We start from the raw sequence: 17,056 nt of genomic DNA, 5'->3' as shown, positions 1-17,056 counted from the left end.
TGATTTCATTTCAAGATTGTCTATAAACCTATGAAATGTAAGTGTTTAAAATCACCTAGTGTTTCTCTTCTTTTTGAAGCCTGACTGCCAAAGTTGGTTGTGTTTCTTTGTCTCTTGGTGCTTCTCTCCTGGGTAAAAACAGGTTGGGTAAAATCCTGTCAGTGTTTGGCTACATTTTTTTAATGCTGTATGTACAGTTGGTTCCTCTGAATTCACTGGGATAATTTAGTTGTGCAAAACTGCTGAGCACTGGCATGATTGGTTTTGAAATTGCAAGTATATTCATCAAGAGCATACACTTCCACACCTGTTATATTTTAGAGGTGGACTCTAGGGGGTTTCATTTCCTATGTCAGTCCTAAAGCCTTTTTTTAATTTTCTTTCTTTAAGTGATAATTGATTATAGATAGGTAACTTTTGAATATATTTGAATACAACCATTTTTCATTTATACTGCTTAGAATTGCTGCTGTTGCATGGTAATCGCATAAAATGTGCTTCTTTCGAGTTAAACTTTTCCTCTTGCATTAAGGTCATATTGATTCTGCAACATTATCCATATTGTCACAATTTCTTTCCTTGGCATTACTGCAGCAAGGAGATGAGCAGTAGCTAAATTTTCTCTGAAGTTGCTACTGTACTACACTGTATAAAGTAAAAATGAATTGCTTTTTAATTGGATGGTTAACTTGGAAGTGGATTCTGAAGCTCAGATTTTAAAGCTCGTACAAGAGCAGAAAGGAGTTTTCAACTCCAGCTGCTTTATGAGCAATGACAGCCCTTGTTTTCTGAAACTGTCAATGGAAGTGGTGGAGGCAGTCACAGGTGACTGTCACCTTCAGTCTTGAGACATGCCACCCTAGGTCTTTCACTTTTCACTGCAGACTTGGGACGTGTATTTCTTCTGGGGATGAATCCACAGCACCAGTTTTGTTCTGATAACAACATCTGGCACTAGATTGATTTAACAGGCTCTGAGGTTTGCTCTTTTCAGATATGCGCTTGTACGGCAGCTTCTGTGCAGCTCTGACATGGCCACACGCTACTCTTGTTTTTTCTGCCTCCTAGCACCACGTGTGAAGCTAAAGCTCTTTGACACCTGCCATTTGGACCCTTTTCTTACTGGAAAATGTCATCGTTTTCAGACAAGATGAAGACAGATATCTGATCATTCTTCCCTTTACTGGGATGTGCTGAGGGCATGGTTCATACACAGCTGAATAAAGGATTCCAGACTGGAGCTCTACACTTAGCTTTAGTTTAGTATGGTAACTAGTTCTTGATTTTGGACTTGACAGGGAGTTTTCTTGTAAACAGACATTGAGGAATTCTTGCATTTTATCTGTTCTCAAACTAGTATAATTTGATATTTCAAACCATTAAATTTTGTATGTTGTTCTTCACCTGAAAGAATGTACTTTGATACTGTAGGGAAGTTTAGTTTTGCATAAGCATACTAGAAAAACTGGGAAACACAGTATCATTCTAAGACTAAGTGTTATTTTAAGAGAAGTAGTTTTTAATGATCTGAAGCAACAATACCAGCACTGATTAGAGTATCTTGCTAAAAATGGATTGAAACAGGCCTAATTCTGTCTTCTTGAGTAGATTCTAAAGATCTATGCTGTCTACCAGGAAAGCCATCAGCTTAACTGATGCTAAACATCATTTGTGGCTGAACAGGAGAGAAATAATTCCTAATGAAAGGATGATTGCCTTGAACTTCTGTCACTTCAGCAGCTGCTTGATAAGGTGCTTATTTATTAAGTCCCTGCTGTGAGGTTAGTAAGCTGTTTCAAATGTAGGGTTTGTAACTGAAAGAGGCGATGTTATTCTGTGTTGTAATCTGCTGCAAAACAGAGTCCTTGGTATGAAATAATGTAGTTAGTTTTACTTTGCAAAGTAGATTGAGTTAGTCAAGAGCAAATTCCTTTCTTTGCATGGCATAATTTCTAGTACACTTCTTAAAATACAGAATAAATTCATACATCGGTAGAAACTGACTTTTTTTTGTTCTGACTTCAAAATGCTAGTTGTAAGCAGAAATTCACCTACTATTTTCTATGGAAACTTACAGAATGTAAGTTTCCTAACATCTTCCTTTGTTATATTGCTACTTTATTGGTGATGGGGCAACACTAGATTATGAATTTTATGTCATCTGTCAGAATGAACAGGCTTTTTAAAATCTTTGGCCTTTTTATTTTTTCAATACATTATTCTGTATATACCAAAACTTTTAATCTTGCACTTCCATGATTTGTTTTCCTCATATGAAAAAAAGCAATGGCATAGCTGTTTTCAGAGCCAGGGTCTGTCAGTCCTGGTATCCTGTTGTTCCTGTGGCAAAGCACGTGTGGCTGCACAAATCACAGCCCAGCCTATGCTGTGCTGCAGGCTCCAGCTGGCCACAGTCACCGGCACAGCAGAAGGAATTGTGCTGTGCACAGCACGGAGGTGCTGGAGTATTTGTGTGCCCAAACACGAGTTGTAGGAGGGGCAGGCAGCTCTGCCTTTGGTAACCATGAGGAGTTGAGGGGGCCGCTCAAGTTGCTTGTGCAGTGTCCTGCTTGGCAGGAGCAGAAAGAGCAAGACAAGTCAAAATGCAAACGAGGAGCTTGCTGTTTCCTGTGAAGAGCTTTTTCAACCTCCCCTAGGTGGTTGTCATCAAAAATGGGTGTGCAGGGAGACATATAACAGCAGGTGCAGGCATCCTATTTCCATAGTGTAACTCTCAACCCTTTTGGGTGTTAACTAGTTCCTGAAGAGTCTATGACTTGTGTGTTTTCAGTAAGGCCCAATGGGTTTCTCATTCATGAAGTAGCCCAATCTTCTTTTGAGTATGTGCTTAATTAAGTCTTCCCTGCCCCTTCTTAGTTGGTTTTAATCATAACATCTGTCCACATAATTCAAGCTTGATACATTCCAGCTGAGTGCCTAAATGCAGCGTTCTTTTTAGAGAGTATTTTGTAATTTTATTTCATTTTATTTTGAATTTTTTGTGTTTCATTCATTTTCATTTTTTTTCCTGTCTTGGGTGATTCATAACCCAGTTATTCTTGTAACTAACACTGAATAAACCTTTGAGTGTTTTTTTACTGTTGTACTTCATGGGAGACTCTGGCTTTTGTAGGCAGAAGTTTATGAACAATATATTTATCAACAAATATGTAAAAAGTTGAGTTAGAGGAATTAGCCACAATTACTAAATTATGATTGTGAAGGGAGTTTTTCTGTCACATCATAGTTTTATGGCCAAATATGAAAATCTTGGCTCATTTTGAGGTTGACATCCCCTTAGCTTTTAGAGTGACCAGGATTTTCTTCCAAGTAGTAAACACCAGACTCTTCATTGTACTGGTGTTGTTTCTTAAAATGTTATTTTAAAGGATTGAAGTTGTAGATCATGGATTTGGACGTTGTAGGGGTAGCAAGTTATGTGAAGTTGGATAAAGTTGCTTTTTGTTTCTCTGTAGGTTAATAATCCAGTGTTGCATTTGATTGTAGGGAAATGACCTCAATGTAATATAGAAGTCTGAAATGTTGGTAAGGTGCATGGAGATGACAGGAAGGTGCATTCATCTTTAAACCCACAAATGTCTAGCCTGATACATCTTTTCTTTGTTATACATACATTAGATGTTTTACATAGCTTTGAAAAGGTTTACAGCGAAAACTTACTACCTAAGAAACTTGCAAGTTTTAAAAATTGTAATTTATTTAAACCACTGTTGTTAACTAGCTGGTTATATGTAATCTTTATGCATTTTTGTAGTTATGTAATAGCTTTGAACTTAAAAAAGAGTAAATTGTAAGTATTCTTAGATTTTCTTTTTTTACGTTCTTTTTCCTGTGGAAATTCGGAGATGGAAAATCTGAATGTTTTCAAAATCAAATAATCTTTTCAGATCAAATAGATAATGCTTATTTAAGCTGAGTAAGAAAACAACTTGCTTTAGTAAATGTTAAAAGGCTCCTTAAAGTATTTACGGTATAGGTGGCGTGCTCTCTAGCAAAAAGCTGAGGGCCCACCAGGTGGTGCTGGTGGAATACATTTAATGTTGCCTTAGCTACTTAAAATGTGTCCTAACAACTGTGAACGAGATGGGTCCCGTTCAGGAAAACTTAGTTCATATGCAACAAGCCAGTTTGAACAATTGAAAAGAAAACACTGTAATGTGGTGTAGTAGCTTTGTGGTTCGGGCACTATTAATTTTTAAAAATTGGATATCGATGCTGAGGAAAAACCCCTTATCTGTAGGGTGGCTGATGTGGGAAGCACAGTACGGAGGCATAGTCCCAAATCCTTAACCTGCTTTTTTGTTAATTCAAATAAGTTCATTAAATTTGTTCATTCAGGTCTTAGAAGCATATAGTATCATATCATAACCATGTGCTTATTTATCCACTACATACTGACATTAAAAAGCAAAATAATTTTTTGCTAAAGCTGTTTTCACTATTTAGATTTGTTCCCAATCTTTCCTTTTAAGGAACACACAATAATGAGGGTCTCATTATGGGGCCAATTCTTTTGGTTTCATCTACTAAGTGACTTAAAAAGTCAAAATAGAAATAAATTCTGAAGTTTTACAGGATTTAAATACAATTTCACCAGCTCTTATGAAGTTTTTTATTTTTTTACTCTTTTGGGAATTTTATCCATTATAGAAATGGGAAGAGGAGATTGAAGAACAGTGTTTAGAGTAAGTTTCTATTGCCTACTCATTTGAGCATGTTTGTTTTTCTTCTAATGTGCCCTGACATAAAATATATATACACTATTTGAAAGACATTATTTAGAGAATTTAGCAATGTTAAATTAGCTTAAATTGTCTATAAAGCCATCCTCCTTTTCAAGAGAATTATGGGAATCTGGAAAGCATATGAAATGTCAGTGTGCCGAGGTGACTGTCTCCTGTCTAGTCAGAAGGTAAAATCCAGAACAACTGCTGACAATCCCTGGAGCTTGTAATCTTAGTATTTTCACCAAGCTAAATGTTTCAGTATTCTGTGTGCCACTGTCACATTAGTAACCGTCTCACTGTAGCCATATCAAACCATGTGATAGCCACTAATAGTTCTGTAAAAGTTTGATTGACTGTTGTTGAATGAACCAGAGGATGGCTTCTTTGGAGTGTGTGGCTTTATGCGTTTAATCTGGGTAAAAGATTTATTTAATGTCTGGCTTTTGCTGTCTTGGGCAGAGCAGTGTGAGGTTCTACGTGAGTGGAAATTCTTGCTCCCCTTTTCCACATCTGCTACACCAAATACTTCACAGAATAACTGCATGCATATACTAAACCATCTCAGAGTGGATCTCAAGTATCCAGTGAATGCTGCTTCTGAAGGTGCTTTTTATATCTTGTTCTCTTTCTTGAGATAATTTTTTACTTGGCTTCCCCCCTTCTCCTCACCCCAGCGTATAAATGTTTTTACTCTTGAGGAGAGGAAATAAGCTTTTTTCCAAATGTCTGTCTCCTACCCTGAGTTTTAATTTTATTTACTCATTTTAGCAAGGAGTTTTTGTACTGCCTACCTTAAAATTTGGCACAAGTCACATATTACCATACAATGGCAGTATTAGTGCAGTCCTTCTGCTTCTGCAAATCATCAGTGTAGTATTAATGAGAAGCATTAAAATGTCGAGTGTGTTAAAATTCCCATCAAGGTCACGTCAGTTTTTTCTCTGCAGAAGATACCAGGAGAGGATCAAGCAATAGGCTGTGTTTAGTAGTACAGTTCATAGTACAACACTATAAAAATGACTGCAAATCACCGATTTTTTTTTTTTTAATCTAAAATTATATTACTCAGTATTATCAGTGTATTAGATTTAAAAATTGCACGTGGGCTAATGTTTGGGATCTGTTGGAATACGAAGATTGAAGAGAGATTAGTGAAAAGCTGTTAGAAGTGTGTGCTCATGTGTGGTTTTTTGGAAGCAATATCCAGAAAGGGAGCACTTGCCAGATGCTGCCTTTATAAGGTGTGAACAGGTTAAGAAATACGTTCTGCTGCATTGTTCTTTAAATTACTCGTTCATCAGAGAAATCAGTTTTATGAGTCTTCTGTCAACATCTTTATGTTCAGCAGTTAGGTTTTTGTGATACGATCTTGTTTCTGAGCGCTGTGATGGGAATGTTTTATGAATGTCATTTATAGTGAAGGAGTGCTCGTAATATTGAATCTTTTTGAAAAGATCATCTAATAGTTTCATTTTCACTTGCCCCGTTCTGAGGGGTTTTTTTTTGCTCTGTTTCAATGGGTCTGGCGTTGAATTAATTTTAAAGATAACAGGACTTTATTCTCTATATTTATTGAAAGTTCCAGTCTGTTTGTATTACTGTTCTTTAGAGTTTGGGATAACTTTAAAATCTGACTTGTGTGAACAGCAGTCCACCAAATTCCAGTTTTGCCTGGGGAAGAGGGGAATCTCTAAAAAAAAATTCTTACCTTTTGTGTTTGCATTTTGCACTATTTTCTGTTACTGTGCTTGGAACATTGAATGGGAATATATTTAACCTCTGAGCTGTTCTCCAGCTTTTTTTAAAGGGAGGGGCTTCTAGGTATCAGTTTCTTTATTTAAAAATTTGACCTAATAAATGTTCCTAAAAGGAAAATTTATAGTCCAATTTTAAAACAATATAAAGTAAAATTATAGTTTTTTGCTGAAAGGTCTGTTTCTTAAAGTCTGTGGTTTCTCTCCTTATGGCAAAGATTAGGTTATTTTAAAAGTGGAATAGTAAAAGTAAAAATAGCTCTGAAACTGATGGTATTAACCTCCAGTGCAGTAGCTATATGATGCCATAATTATCAACCTGAAATTCCAGTTCTCTTCAAGTTATTTGAAGAAATATACTGTTGATTCAGTGGTGTCAGAATTTGTGAATACTTGATTGCAGTTTTCTCTGGAGTGGAACTAGAGCACTTGAGGTGCTTTTAATTATGTGTTTGATTTGAATTGCTGAGTTTATCATCATTACAGAATGAGTTTGAGGTGTATGGTAGATACATGAACTGTAGTTTTAGTTCCTGAAGACAAGAAATCTGTTTTTCTTTGGGGATGGCGGTGAGAGCTGGGAGAAGACGATATTGAATGCTGCTGAGAAGGGAGCTGCAGCTCTGTGCCTCAGTCTGTATCAGCTTGGGGCTTTATGAGTGTTTTAGGGCAGCTGGCTTGAGGCAATGTGTGTGTGCACACTCATGGCTTGGATTCAAGTGATACTTGAATGTTAGATTTTAGAATGTATGTGTTTTTAATGAAATTGTCAGGTAGGTTTAGTTTTGTTTATGGAAGCTGGCTTGCCTATTTACTTCTGGTAACACTTGTTTCTTGTATTCATTTTCTCTCCGCTTGTAAAGATTGAGACAGGGACTGAGATCATATGTGTATTTACAAGGCCAGAATTGATAAAGAATGAATGTTGCAGGTCAGGGAGGAGTGTTTTAGCTGAAATTGAACTATTTTCCTTTGTACTGTCTTGCTTTTGTAAGCATTTGGTTTATTCAGAACCTGAGGCTTTGAAAAAAGTCTAAATAGTCACTTCAGTCACTTGCAAAGTCGCTCACTTGTATTGCTCAGTTGTGTGCTGTTTTACATATTTGCCATTTTATTTTTCAGCATTGCCAATGAAGCGGGAGCATCAATCTACAGTGTCAGTCCAGAAGCGTCCAAGGAAATGCCAGACCTAGACCCTAACCTAAGAAGTGCAGGTATGAAGAGCATTTAATTTTATCACATTTCAACATGGAGCTCAAGTCTCAGTTCTCTGACTGTTTTATTTATATTATTAAATGAAATAATAGCCAAAAGTAGAAAAAAGTTTTGGATCTTTTGTTTCTAAACTTTAATTCTTCTGTGATTTCACAGTTGAAGTCCTAGGCGTGCAAATGAATTACATGACCTTCTACTAATGCCTGTAACGTAAAGATCCTTGTGGATGTATTCCTTCAACAGGCTGGTACAGGAGAATTTATAGCACTGAACAGAACCAATGATTGCATGAACTTTCATGGTTGCACATGTACGTGCCCACAGGGGCTTTACCTTCCCTCTTCTCAGTGTGTACATAAATATCTAGCAATAATTAAACCATTCAAGGGCTGGAAAACCATTGTAAAACTAGAACAGATAATTTAAAGGTGTGCATTTGTAGTGATCACTGGAGTCTTTAAGTAGCTGAATACAGTTTTCAAGAAATACGTTTAGAAAGTTATTTTTAGAAAGTTATCTACTTCAGCATAAATGTCACTGAGGTGTAACACAGCGATTGGAAATGTGAAAGTGTTGCCACTATTATAATTTTCAGTGTTTGGTTAAAGAGTAGTCTTTAAAGATCAGATTCCTAGCCACTCTGTCCCTGTCCAAATTCTACTCATGGATTTGTTTTATTCAGAGACAGCTGTAAGGGCAGGTTTGAGGTTATTTTTGTATTACTTCACTTATGTATTTTTAATTGTCTTACGGTATTTGTTTTCATTTTCTTCAGGTTTTTTTTTTCTTCTTAGTTTTTCTACAGTTTGCTGTCATGCTCAATCAAATATAGCATATTGGAAAATGCAGCAGCACTTCTATATAGAACTTTTCCAGTCAAAATTATAATATTCTTAAATTTAATGTTTTTTCTAGCAGGTTACTGGCCTGGAAATCTTTTGGAGGGTATAGATCAGCAGATAAGAATTCTGACATGGTATTCAGGGGTAAAACTTTATAGAATTCCATGTTTCCCTTTCCTCTTACTTCCACAAAGAGTAAAGTGTTAACTTGATGTTTCAGTGAATGTTTTTACAGGACTATTCTTGGAATGTCTATATCAGCCCTTCCATTTGCAGCAGGGGTCTCTAACTTTTTTGCTTGACTCCCTTTTCCCTGCCTGTGAACAGACTCCATTGTGATTATTTCTTCCCTGAGCCACACAGGTTTTAAATGTGTCATGGTATGGCCAGAGCAAATGTTAGGCATGTGACATTTCTGTATTTGTGACAGATAGCACTATCTGTCCCTTGGGCTACAATTTTTTATGGTGCTGATGTATTAAATATAGGTTTAAAGTTGATGTAAATGAGCAAAAAATACTCAAAGGGAGGAAATCTAGTTATTAACATTATGCCTTTCCAGATGTACATACTCCTCATTTTCTCCAAAATTCATTTTTCGACATTCCAGACACTTGTATTTAGTGTTGTGCATTAAATACAGTAAATTAAAACCAAATTTTTAATACATAATCAATTCAAATATTAATTACTTAGAGTTTATAATTGCTCCATTATTACTAGGATTTTCTTCAGGCTTAATTTAAGTGCTGTTGCATCTGGTTTTAAAAGCATCAGCAATTTTAACATGCCAGAGCAGTTCCACAGAGTGGATAGAAATTGAAAAAGGGTAGCATAGAAATTGAAAAATAATTGCTTAGTTCCATGGATGTTGGCTATTATGAAACTGACAGCTAGAGCAATGTTATAATCAAGGTATTCTAGAAGTTTTAGGCTTTATTCCTGACACCTTTTGGTGTCAATTTGTCATCAGCTCTGCTAAAGCTATGGATGTTTTCTTGAAGTTGAATATAAAAACGGGACATAACGTTAGAGAGAAACATGAACTGATGTTTGAGGCTTTTTCAGACTTTTTTCTTGACTAGCTTACTTGTGTAGTTTCAATTTTCCTTTAATTTGCAGCATACAGAAAAGTGACATTGTGTCAAAGCTGACTTGCGTTTTATTTTAATTGTTGTGTTACATCATGTCAGATTCTGTGCTTACATGATAGCATTTAGTACATTAAAGGAAGCTGACAGCTGCATGATGAAGTGTGACATTTATAGTTAAAATAAAAGGTACAGCTGACGTGAGATATCTGTGATCTTAACGCTATTTGCCACTTCAACATTTTTCTCAACAAAACTTTATAGAAGGTTTTTTGAATGACACAGACCTGTGTTTGTCTGTTGGGTACATAAATTTAAAATATTAAATACATGTTATATGAAAACTTTCTCATCTCTGTAATATTTGCAGTGGTATTCAGCAACTGTTTGTAGTCAGTTTTTGCTTTATACAGAGAAATAGAAGGTATCAGTCCTGATGAAAAAATTAGCTTAATAGTTTCTCCTTGGCTGAGTGTCCTATATAGGGGAAAACTAGCAACCTTCAGCATTTCTTGAGGGCGCTCATTAAAGGTATTAGTTAATCCAAGGTCTCAACTGGGTTGTTTTTCTTTTGCTTTGAGCTGTCTTTGAAGGTCATGGATGACACGAGTTTGTAATAAATGATTGAGAAATAACTCTTTTTATACCAATGGTGTATATACAAACTGTAGAGGAAAGTCTTAATAATCATCCATGCAGTAGTACTTTTAGCCAAAATTGCACTTGCTTTTTAAAAAAAAAAAAAAAGGAAAAAATATCTTTTTGCTCTTTTTTTAAGCAATTTTCTGTTATCTACAGTATGGAGAATGAAATAGAGTTTTTACAACTTTCATGAAGTATTCAGGACACTTCTAAAGTGCAGAAGCTGCTGTACTTCTATGGCATTTCCTATGAAATCTTGTGGAGTGAGACTCAGCTAAGTAGATAGTAAAGAACTTGATGAAACCTAGTTACTTGTGTTTGAGTAGAGTGAGAAGGTATATATCCCCTTCTGACAGTCATTGTAGGATTAATGAGCAGAACAGCTATTTCTCAGCCTCACAGAATTAGGAGATAAGAGGCTTACAGGCCAGAGCAATAAAGGGATTTCCTACTTGATAGGCTGAGGAAGTTCAGCTGCAGCAGATTAGGAGGGCTCTGCCTAGAGAGCAAGCCACTGGAGTTCAGTAATGGGGGGCTTTGGATGAAGCTGCGATAGGATTGCAGTCTGACAGAGAAGGGAGTGCAAGGCTTCCTTGAGTTCTTCTCCAAAGCTGTGCCCAAGGACACACTTGAGATTTGGGGTGGGAGATCTTGTAAGCAAGAATGGAGACCATGAAAAGAATACCTTGCAGGCTGGAAACGTTGATCACCTTTGTGAAGTTTATTCATATATGCTCTACCAAGGCTCTGTGACTGCCAGCTCTGAGGCTGCAATGAGGAACTGGTAATGAGGGAGCTGTGAGGCTGAGTGGATGACTGCAGTTCTATTTCTGCCCTGGCATGTGTCCTCTGGCCACCCTCTTGAAGAAGCAGATAAAAAGTTTTATTTGGTGGACTTTTCATAAAGCTGTCAGATTCGTATTTTTTTGGTTGTTCTGTTCATTTGTTTCTTCTGTTTGTTTTTATTTTTTGTTTGTTTTTTAAATTTATTTATTTTCTGATCTAGCATCAGTGCATCACTTCGTGTTTAGCCGTTGGTTAGTTTTTATTCATGGCAGCTTCAAGTAAAAATTATGCACTTGACCATTCCTCTAAAATCTCCTGGATTTTTCCGGGTCTCTGTGATTGTGATTTATTTGTGCCTTTTTTTCAATGCAAAGCCTGGATGCAAGTTTTCCTTAGAAGCAGTTGTAAGTAACAGTTTACTGGGCATGGTACTTTACCTTGCAGGTTTAACAATAATTTACTTGCCATTAGTTACCTTTCATTGTCAGAGCACATGAGATGACTGTCTTGGTGTGGTATTCTTTGTAGAAAAAAAAAAGTTAAACTCAGTAGTGACGGGCATTCCTCACTCAGACAGATGAGCTCTGTGACAGTCCATGCCAGCCCGAGTTTAGTTGCTGTCACTGGGCCTGTGAATCCTGGAATTCAGCGATTTTACAAGATGCCATTGTTTTACTTCCATCCTATTCTGTATAGTTTTGCCTAAGGTTTTATTTTGTTGTGCAGACCTGTATTCCTAATAAAAATAAGCTTTATGGGATAAGAAATGAAGGATGTCAGTAGAGGTGTCAACATGTACACTCTTCTAGGCTTTTTTTTTTCTCTCAGTGCTTCTCCACTTCTACACCCCCTTGTTGCAAATGCTTGTTGGTTTGAGCAAGTTTGGCTAGACAAAAGGGGAGGACTGTGGAGGAACAGGTGAAGAATATAGAAAGTATAAGCACATGTAACTCGTGTTGAAGGATTGTGACACAGGAACATGTAATTTATGTAATTTCTGGATGCCAGAGAACTTTTTAAGGTATGGCCAGCTAGTGGAGGTTTTGTTGTCCATAGTATAAGGAAGATAAAGGATGTACTAATTGTTTGGCTTATGTTCACAAAGAATTTTTTTCCTCAGCTGCCTCTCCACCTCTTGGATACCATAATGAAATGAATGTTGCTTAATAACTAAGAATCAGAGGAAACTGATGCACTCTAGTGAAACAGTGGCTTGATGGTAGAGAATTGCTATGAAGCAGTAGTCATGCTGGGATTTTACTCTTGTTTCAATATTCACTCTGTTATATAAATGAGAAATGTCTTCATTTCATTAAATTGATGAATTACCTTTCCTTTTGAGATGATTGCTCTAACAAATAAGCAATCTTTTCTTTCTTTCACTACTTAAAAAGTAAAATAATGGGGAGAAAGGGATGTTTTTTCAGATACCATGTTTGTGTAACCACTTGTCAGAAGAGATCTCCTGCTAAGCCTTTCTATTTTATTGTCATACCTTATGCAATCATACACACTTGATTTTTAATTTGCAATTCTGTGTTCAGATGCTGAAAAAAACCCAACATGCCTGGCCTTGTCTAATGCAACAGCTCTATGAAATGTGCGTTTTCCTCTTGGACATGAAGGACTGGGGCTCTGTCAAGGTCACATAGTTGTGTCACCAAGTTAGGAAAGCAGCAAAGGTAGATAAAATATTCCCTAGAGCTACTTTTTTGAAGATTTGGAAAACTAACAGGGCAAACACGTGTCATGCTGCATGCACAGGTATGAGCCAGTATGAAAACTGTGTTGTTTCTAAGGGATGTATTCTGAGGATAAGGAAGAATCTGAGGGAGCCAAAGGTCACACAGCACAGCTTGCCTTAGCATTGTCAAATCCCATCTGCTTGTCTCCTCTCCACAGGGCAGAACACATTGCATTATTGTACGCTCAAAGTTCAGCACACCACTTGCACTTTTCCTTGCAAAAGAAAGCCTTGTAGGCTTTGAGGGCTTGTTAGGACTTTCAGACTGTTATGCTACGGGGTTTCATTCCCTGGGGTCCTGTTAGAGACATAGAGTTCAGAGCTGTCATACTGGCCAGCAAGTAGAAGGTAGAGATTGGAAAAAATGTAATTTCTTTTGACTTTATCTTAAGGAAAGTAAAACAATTTGATGATTAGATGTGTGGGACATAGTGCCTGGATGTCTACTTGAGCTAATTTCTTCATCTTCTTCAAAGAGCACTGCTCCCCTTTGGCTATTCAGGAGAGAAGGTCATTTTTCAAAAACTTTATTATTTTATTTAGTCCTACGGTTAAACGTTCACACTGCTGTCTGAGTGGAAGATTTCTTCTACAGCTAGTTGGAGAGAATTGGTGAAAGTTCCACAAGCTTTCTGAAGGGAAAGTAAGCACTGAATTCTCATGCATTAAAACATTTTTTCAGCCCAATGTGTAGTTGGTTGGTGTGTAATTAGAGCAGTACGACATGAAATCATACTTCATCTCTCATCTGTTATATTCTGTAGCATTTAAAAATGAGTTTTATTTTACTTTTGGAAGGATGGAGAACAGAGAACCACACTATAGTGATGAACATGCAGTGGTTAGAAGTGAAAAGGGTGGTGAACAGCACTAAGGTGTTAAAGATAGGACATGTTAATGACAGTAGTATTAATAAACTAAAATAATAATAACAATAATTAATTCTTAATTAATGATGGTAATATAGTAATTGGTAATAGGAACAAGAGAGTCTTGTTACCTGTCTCCCCATAGGACCCAGTTCCTAATATTGAGCAGAAGCTTATCTCGAGGTGTGGGGTAGGCTCTACAGTTTAAACAGAAATTATAGGAAATCTGTGGGTTCTGTAGGAAATAAGGAGCCAGTCCCTAACGGCAGATAGTCTGGAAATGACTGAGCCTCTCCCAGTTGGGCATGAAGATGTGCCTGCACCAGGATATGGGGAAATAGACAAATGGGCTTAAATTTCCCCAAACCAGTAGCACAATCCTGAATGGGTTTTTGCACCGATTTTAGGGATTTTTATAGTCTTGTAGTTTTCTTGTTGTTCTAGACAAGAATCTGGTGTTTTTTAACGTGTGTAAACTTCAGGGTATGTGGAAGAGGTGGTGTATAATCATTAATATCCTGCTTACTGGCACTGTATTTCCACTAAAGCTGTAGAGCTCAGGAGTGGGCTGGAATAGAGGAGTTTAATCTCCTGCTACCTGCAGGTTTTATATGCTCTGGTCAAGCCCCTTTCCCTTAGCATAAAAAGCATCCAGGACCACGATGCTCTTCAATTCAAGGAGTTTTGGTTTCCTTTTAATACTGGCATTGGATGTCTTATTTGCTAAAGCTGCTTTTCTTACTACCGGCATAGGAAAGTACATTCTGGTCACTTAAAAAAGGTTAATATACAGATGACTAGCTCTTGCAAGATTAGAACTTGAAGTAATTTTTTACTTTTAGTAGTAACAGTAATTAATGGCATATTGATGCAGTTAGTATCAGCAGTGTCAGTGTGCAAAGGATATTGATGATACCTACCTTTTATGCTGAACAGATGGGGAAAAGTTTTTCCGGAGTTTATACCATCTTCTGAGATTAACTCATCCCTGACAGAAAAATCACATCAGGTTGCAGTTAAATGATTATATGTCCCTTATCTCATCTTGGATAAAAATGGATCCTATTCTGTGATACAGAAATTACTAATGCTTGAGAAAAATGTTTTTGAGGGTGTTTCTAAGAAAAATTGTTGACTTTAAAAAGCTGCATTGTAATATTGACTTGTTGAAGTTTTCTCTTTAAACATATTTCTAATTTTCTTGTTGTATTCAACCCATCTCTTTTAAAGATTTTTTTTGTAATAAATAAGTAGAATATTGTCGTTCATTATTTCATTAATCTTAGGCAAATAACAGATTATCAGTTTTATGGAGTTAAAAGTAAACTAAAATGTAACCTTTTTAAAACAAAAACCTGCTCACTTGCTACAGAAGAGCTTTGGATGAAATGCAGCTGTTGAACAGTTGCTTAAAATAAATTGAGTACTTTAAACCCACCAAGAAGATATATGAGGATTCAAAACTGTGTCACAAATCCTGACCTACTGAGAAAGAATGCTTAATGAAAAGACTACTGTACGTTTCACTGTATCCTTTGCAAGGAGGGTGAAATTCAGGTCAACAGGATAGAAAGCTTCCAGAACTCAGGAAACCTGAACAATCGATCACTGGGTAAACATTATTGCAGATACTTACAGAGAGTAATTGATCTTGAACACAATAATAGGCTTTATAAAAGGATTTAAAAAGTTGTAATGTTTCCATATCAACTCTGGTATGATGTATTGACAGTAATTACTTATGCATTTGTGAGTTAGTCCCTGATTACCTTATTTTTTTTGTTTCGTTGACATTGAAGTTTCAACACAGACTTTTGAGGTGCGAAGATTAATTTAAAATAGGAGGGTGGGTGAGTTACTTGGATGTTATAATAGCATGTCTCAGCAAGAATGGAATGATAAAGTTTTATAATAAAGATACAAAATGTTCTCATTTATTACAAAATTGAAGTAATCATGGCTTAATAGCTTGTTGTTGCCATATATTTATTTGTAAAGCATTTATAAAACTATCTACTGCCTTCACATCTGGAAGCTTCACATTTTTTCAAAGCACAAAACAAATGCTCCTACTCATGTGGGGCAGCTAAGCTGTCACAGTTATTGACTTGGACACATTTTTATCCTTATGTGAAGATGTATTTAAAAGGAGGAATGCCATCATCTTGGACTTTTGGCCAAAATAATTTTTCTACTTACAGTGTTAAGCAGCATTTGAATGCCACTGTAACTGAAATAAATTGAAACGTTTTTGTTCTTCTACCCATAAGCATTCCTCATTTTCACTCTTTCCTTATCTAAGCTCTTGCTTTATGGTGTGGCTCTTACGTAAAGCAATGCAAAAAGAGAACATTTCAATATGCAATTGTATGAACACAGAAGTTGGCAGCCTGCCCTCAAAGTGGGCACAATACTTGAAACCATAATAAATTTCATCTAGTTGACAAGATTTCCAGCTGCCCTTGTACCCTAAATAGTCTGCATATCTGATTTGGGTCTTAGTGGTTGTTTTTAGACCTGTCCCATTACTGAGGGGAGGCAGGTAGCCAAAGAAGTTAGCACTAATTCTGTTTCTTTAGGGCTGGCAGCTGACATGGCCCTTGTATAGATACCATGCAGAGAAATAGTAAGGCTGCTGTTGTTTTGGCCCTTCACTGTGGAAAGTTCTTCCTGTCTTCAGTCTGAAAAGATTTAGCCTGAAAACTATTATCAGCATTCCTGAGTGAAAACTCTCCTTTTGTGATTTGTGTGAAAAATGCTATTGCTTGCTGTGGAAGTTCCTAGAGAAACAAAGTTATGTGATGTACACTTGAAGAAAATAGTCTTAATTTTAATTTTTTTCGTTTGAAATTAATGAGTTGATCTTTAAGACAGGAGTAGCCACGTAATTAGGTATGTTTGCTAGTTCATGAGGGCATATCTGCTTATTAGCCATTAGGAAACAAAACATTTTGATGTAATTCCTCACTTTCTGTCAAGATCAGGCACAGAGATGGGCATGAGCTGTGCAAGCAACTCTCAGGGATGATTTTTTGCCCACAACACTGGCATCTTCATCACTGATATTACTGTCTGCTAGGTTTGTCTTGTCAAATAACCAAAGTATGGAGTGAATTGAGACTTCCACGCAGTTAAATTGCTTTTTAATGAAATGGCAGAATATGTCCTACCTAACGACAAGACAGGATTACAGTAAATATGCTTGCTGTAATCTTTATTTCTTATTGCACTTGGATTTTAAGTGCATCTACACTGAAGTCAGAGGACCACCTACACCATTCTGTCCCTTCAAGTGATAAAATTTTACATAAATTTGTTGAAAGGCAGCACAGTATGTTACTACCTTTCCAAGTGTTGCAATAATA

The 17,056-nt window shown here is 36.6% G+C and overlaps 1 protein-coding gene across 2 annotated transcripts in view; it reads left to right on the top strand.

Annotated features, from left to right (window-relative positions):
- SRBD1 (S1 RNA binding domain 1) overlaps nucleotides 1-17,056 on the top strand; it is a 122,747-nt gene that overhangs the window by 51,650 nt on the left and 54,041 nt on the right. For both annotated transcript variants that reach the window (XM_014877278.2, XM_088161258.1), the window contains one exon: nucleotides 7,625-7,716. In XM_014877278.2, coding sequence (XP_014732764.2) covers nucleotides 7,625-7,716 — 92 coding nt within the window. The remainder of the gene's footprint in view (nucleotides 1-7,624; nucleotides 7,717-17,056) is intronic.

This window comes from Sturnus vulgaris, chromosome 3, assembly GCF_052056855.1.
Source record: "Sturnus vulgaris isolate bStuVul1 chromosome 3, bStuVul1.hap1, whole genome shotgun sequence".
NCBI classification, from domain to species: domain Eukaryota; kingdom Metazoa; phylum Chordata; class Aves; order Passeriformes; family Sturnidae; genus Sturnus; species Sturnus vulgaris.
Note: the sequence above shows the minus strand (reverse complement) of the source record. Positions and strands in the feature narration are given on the sequence as shown.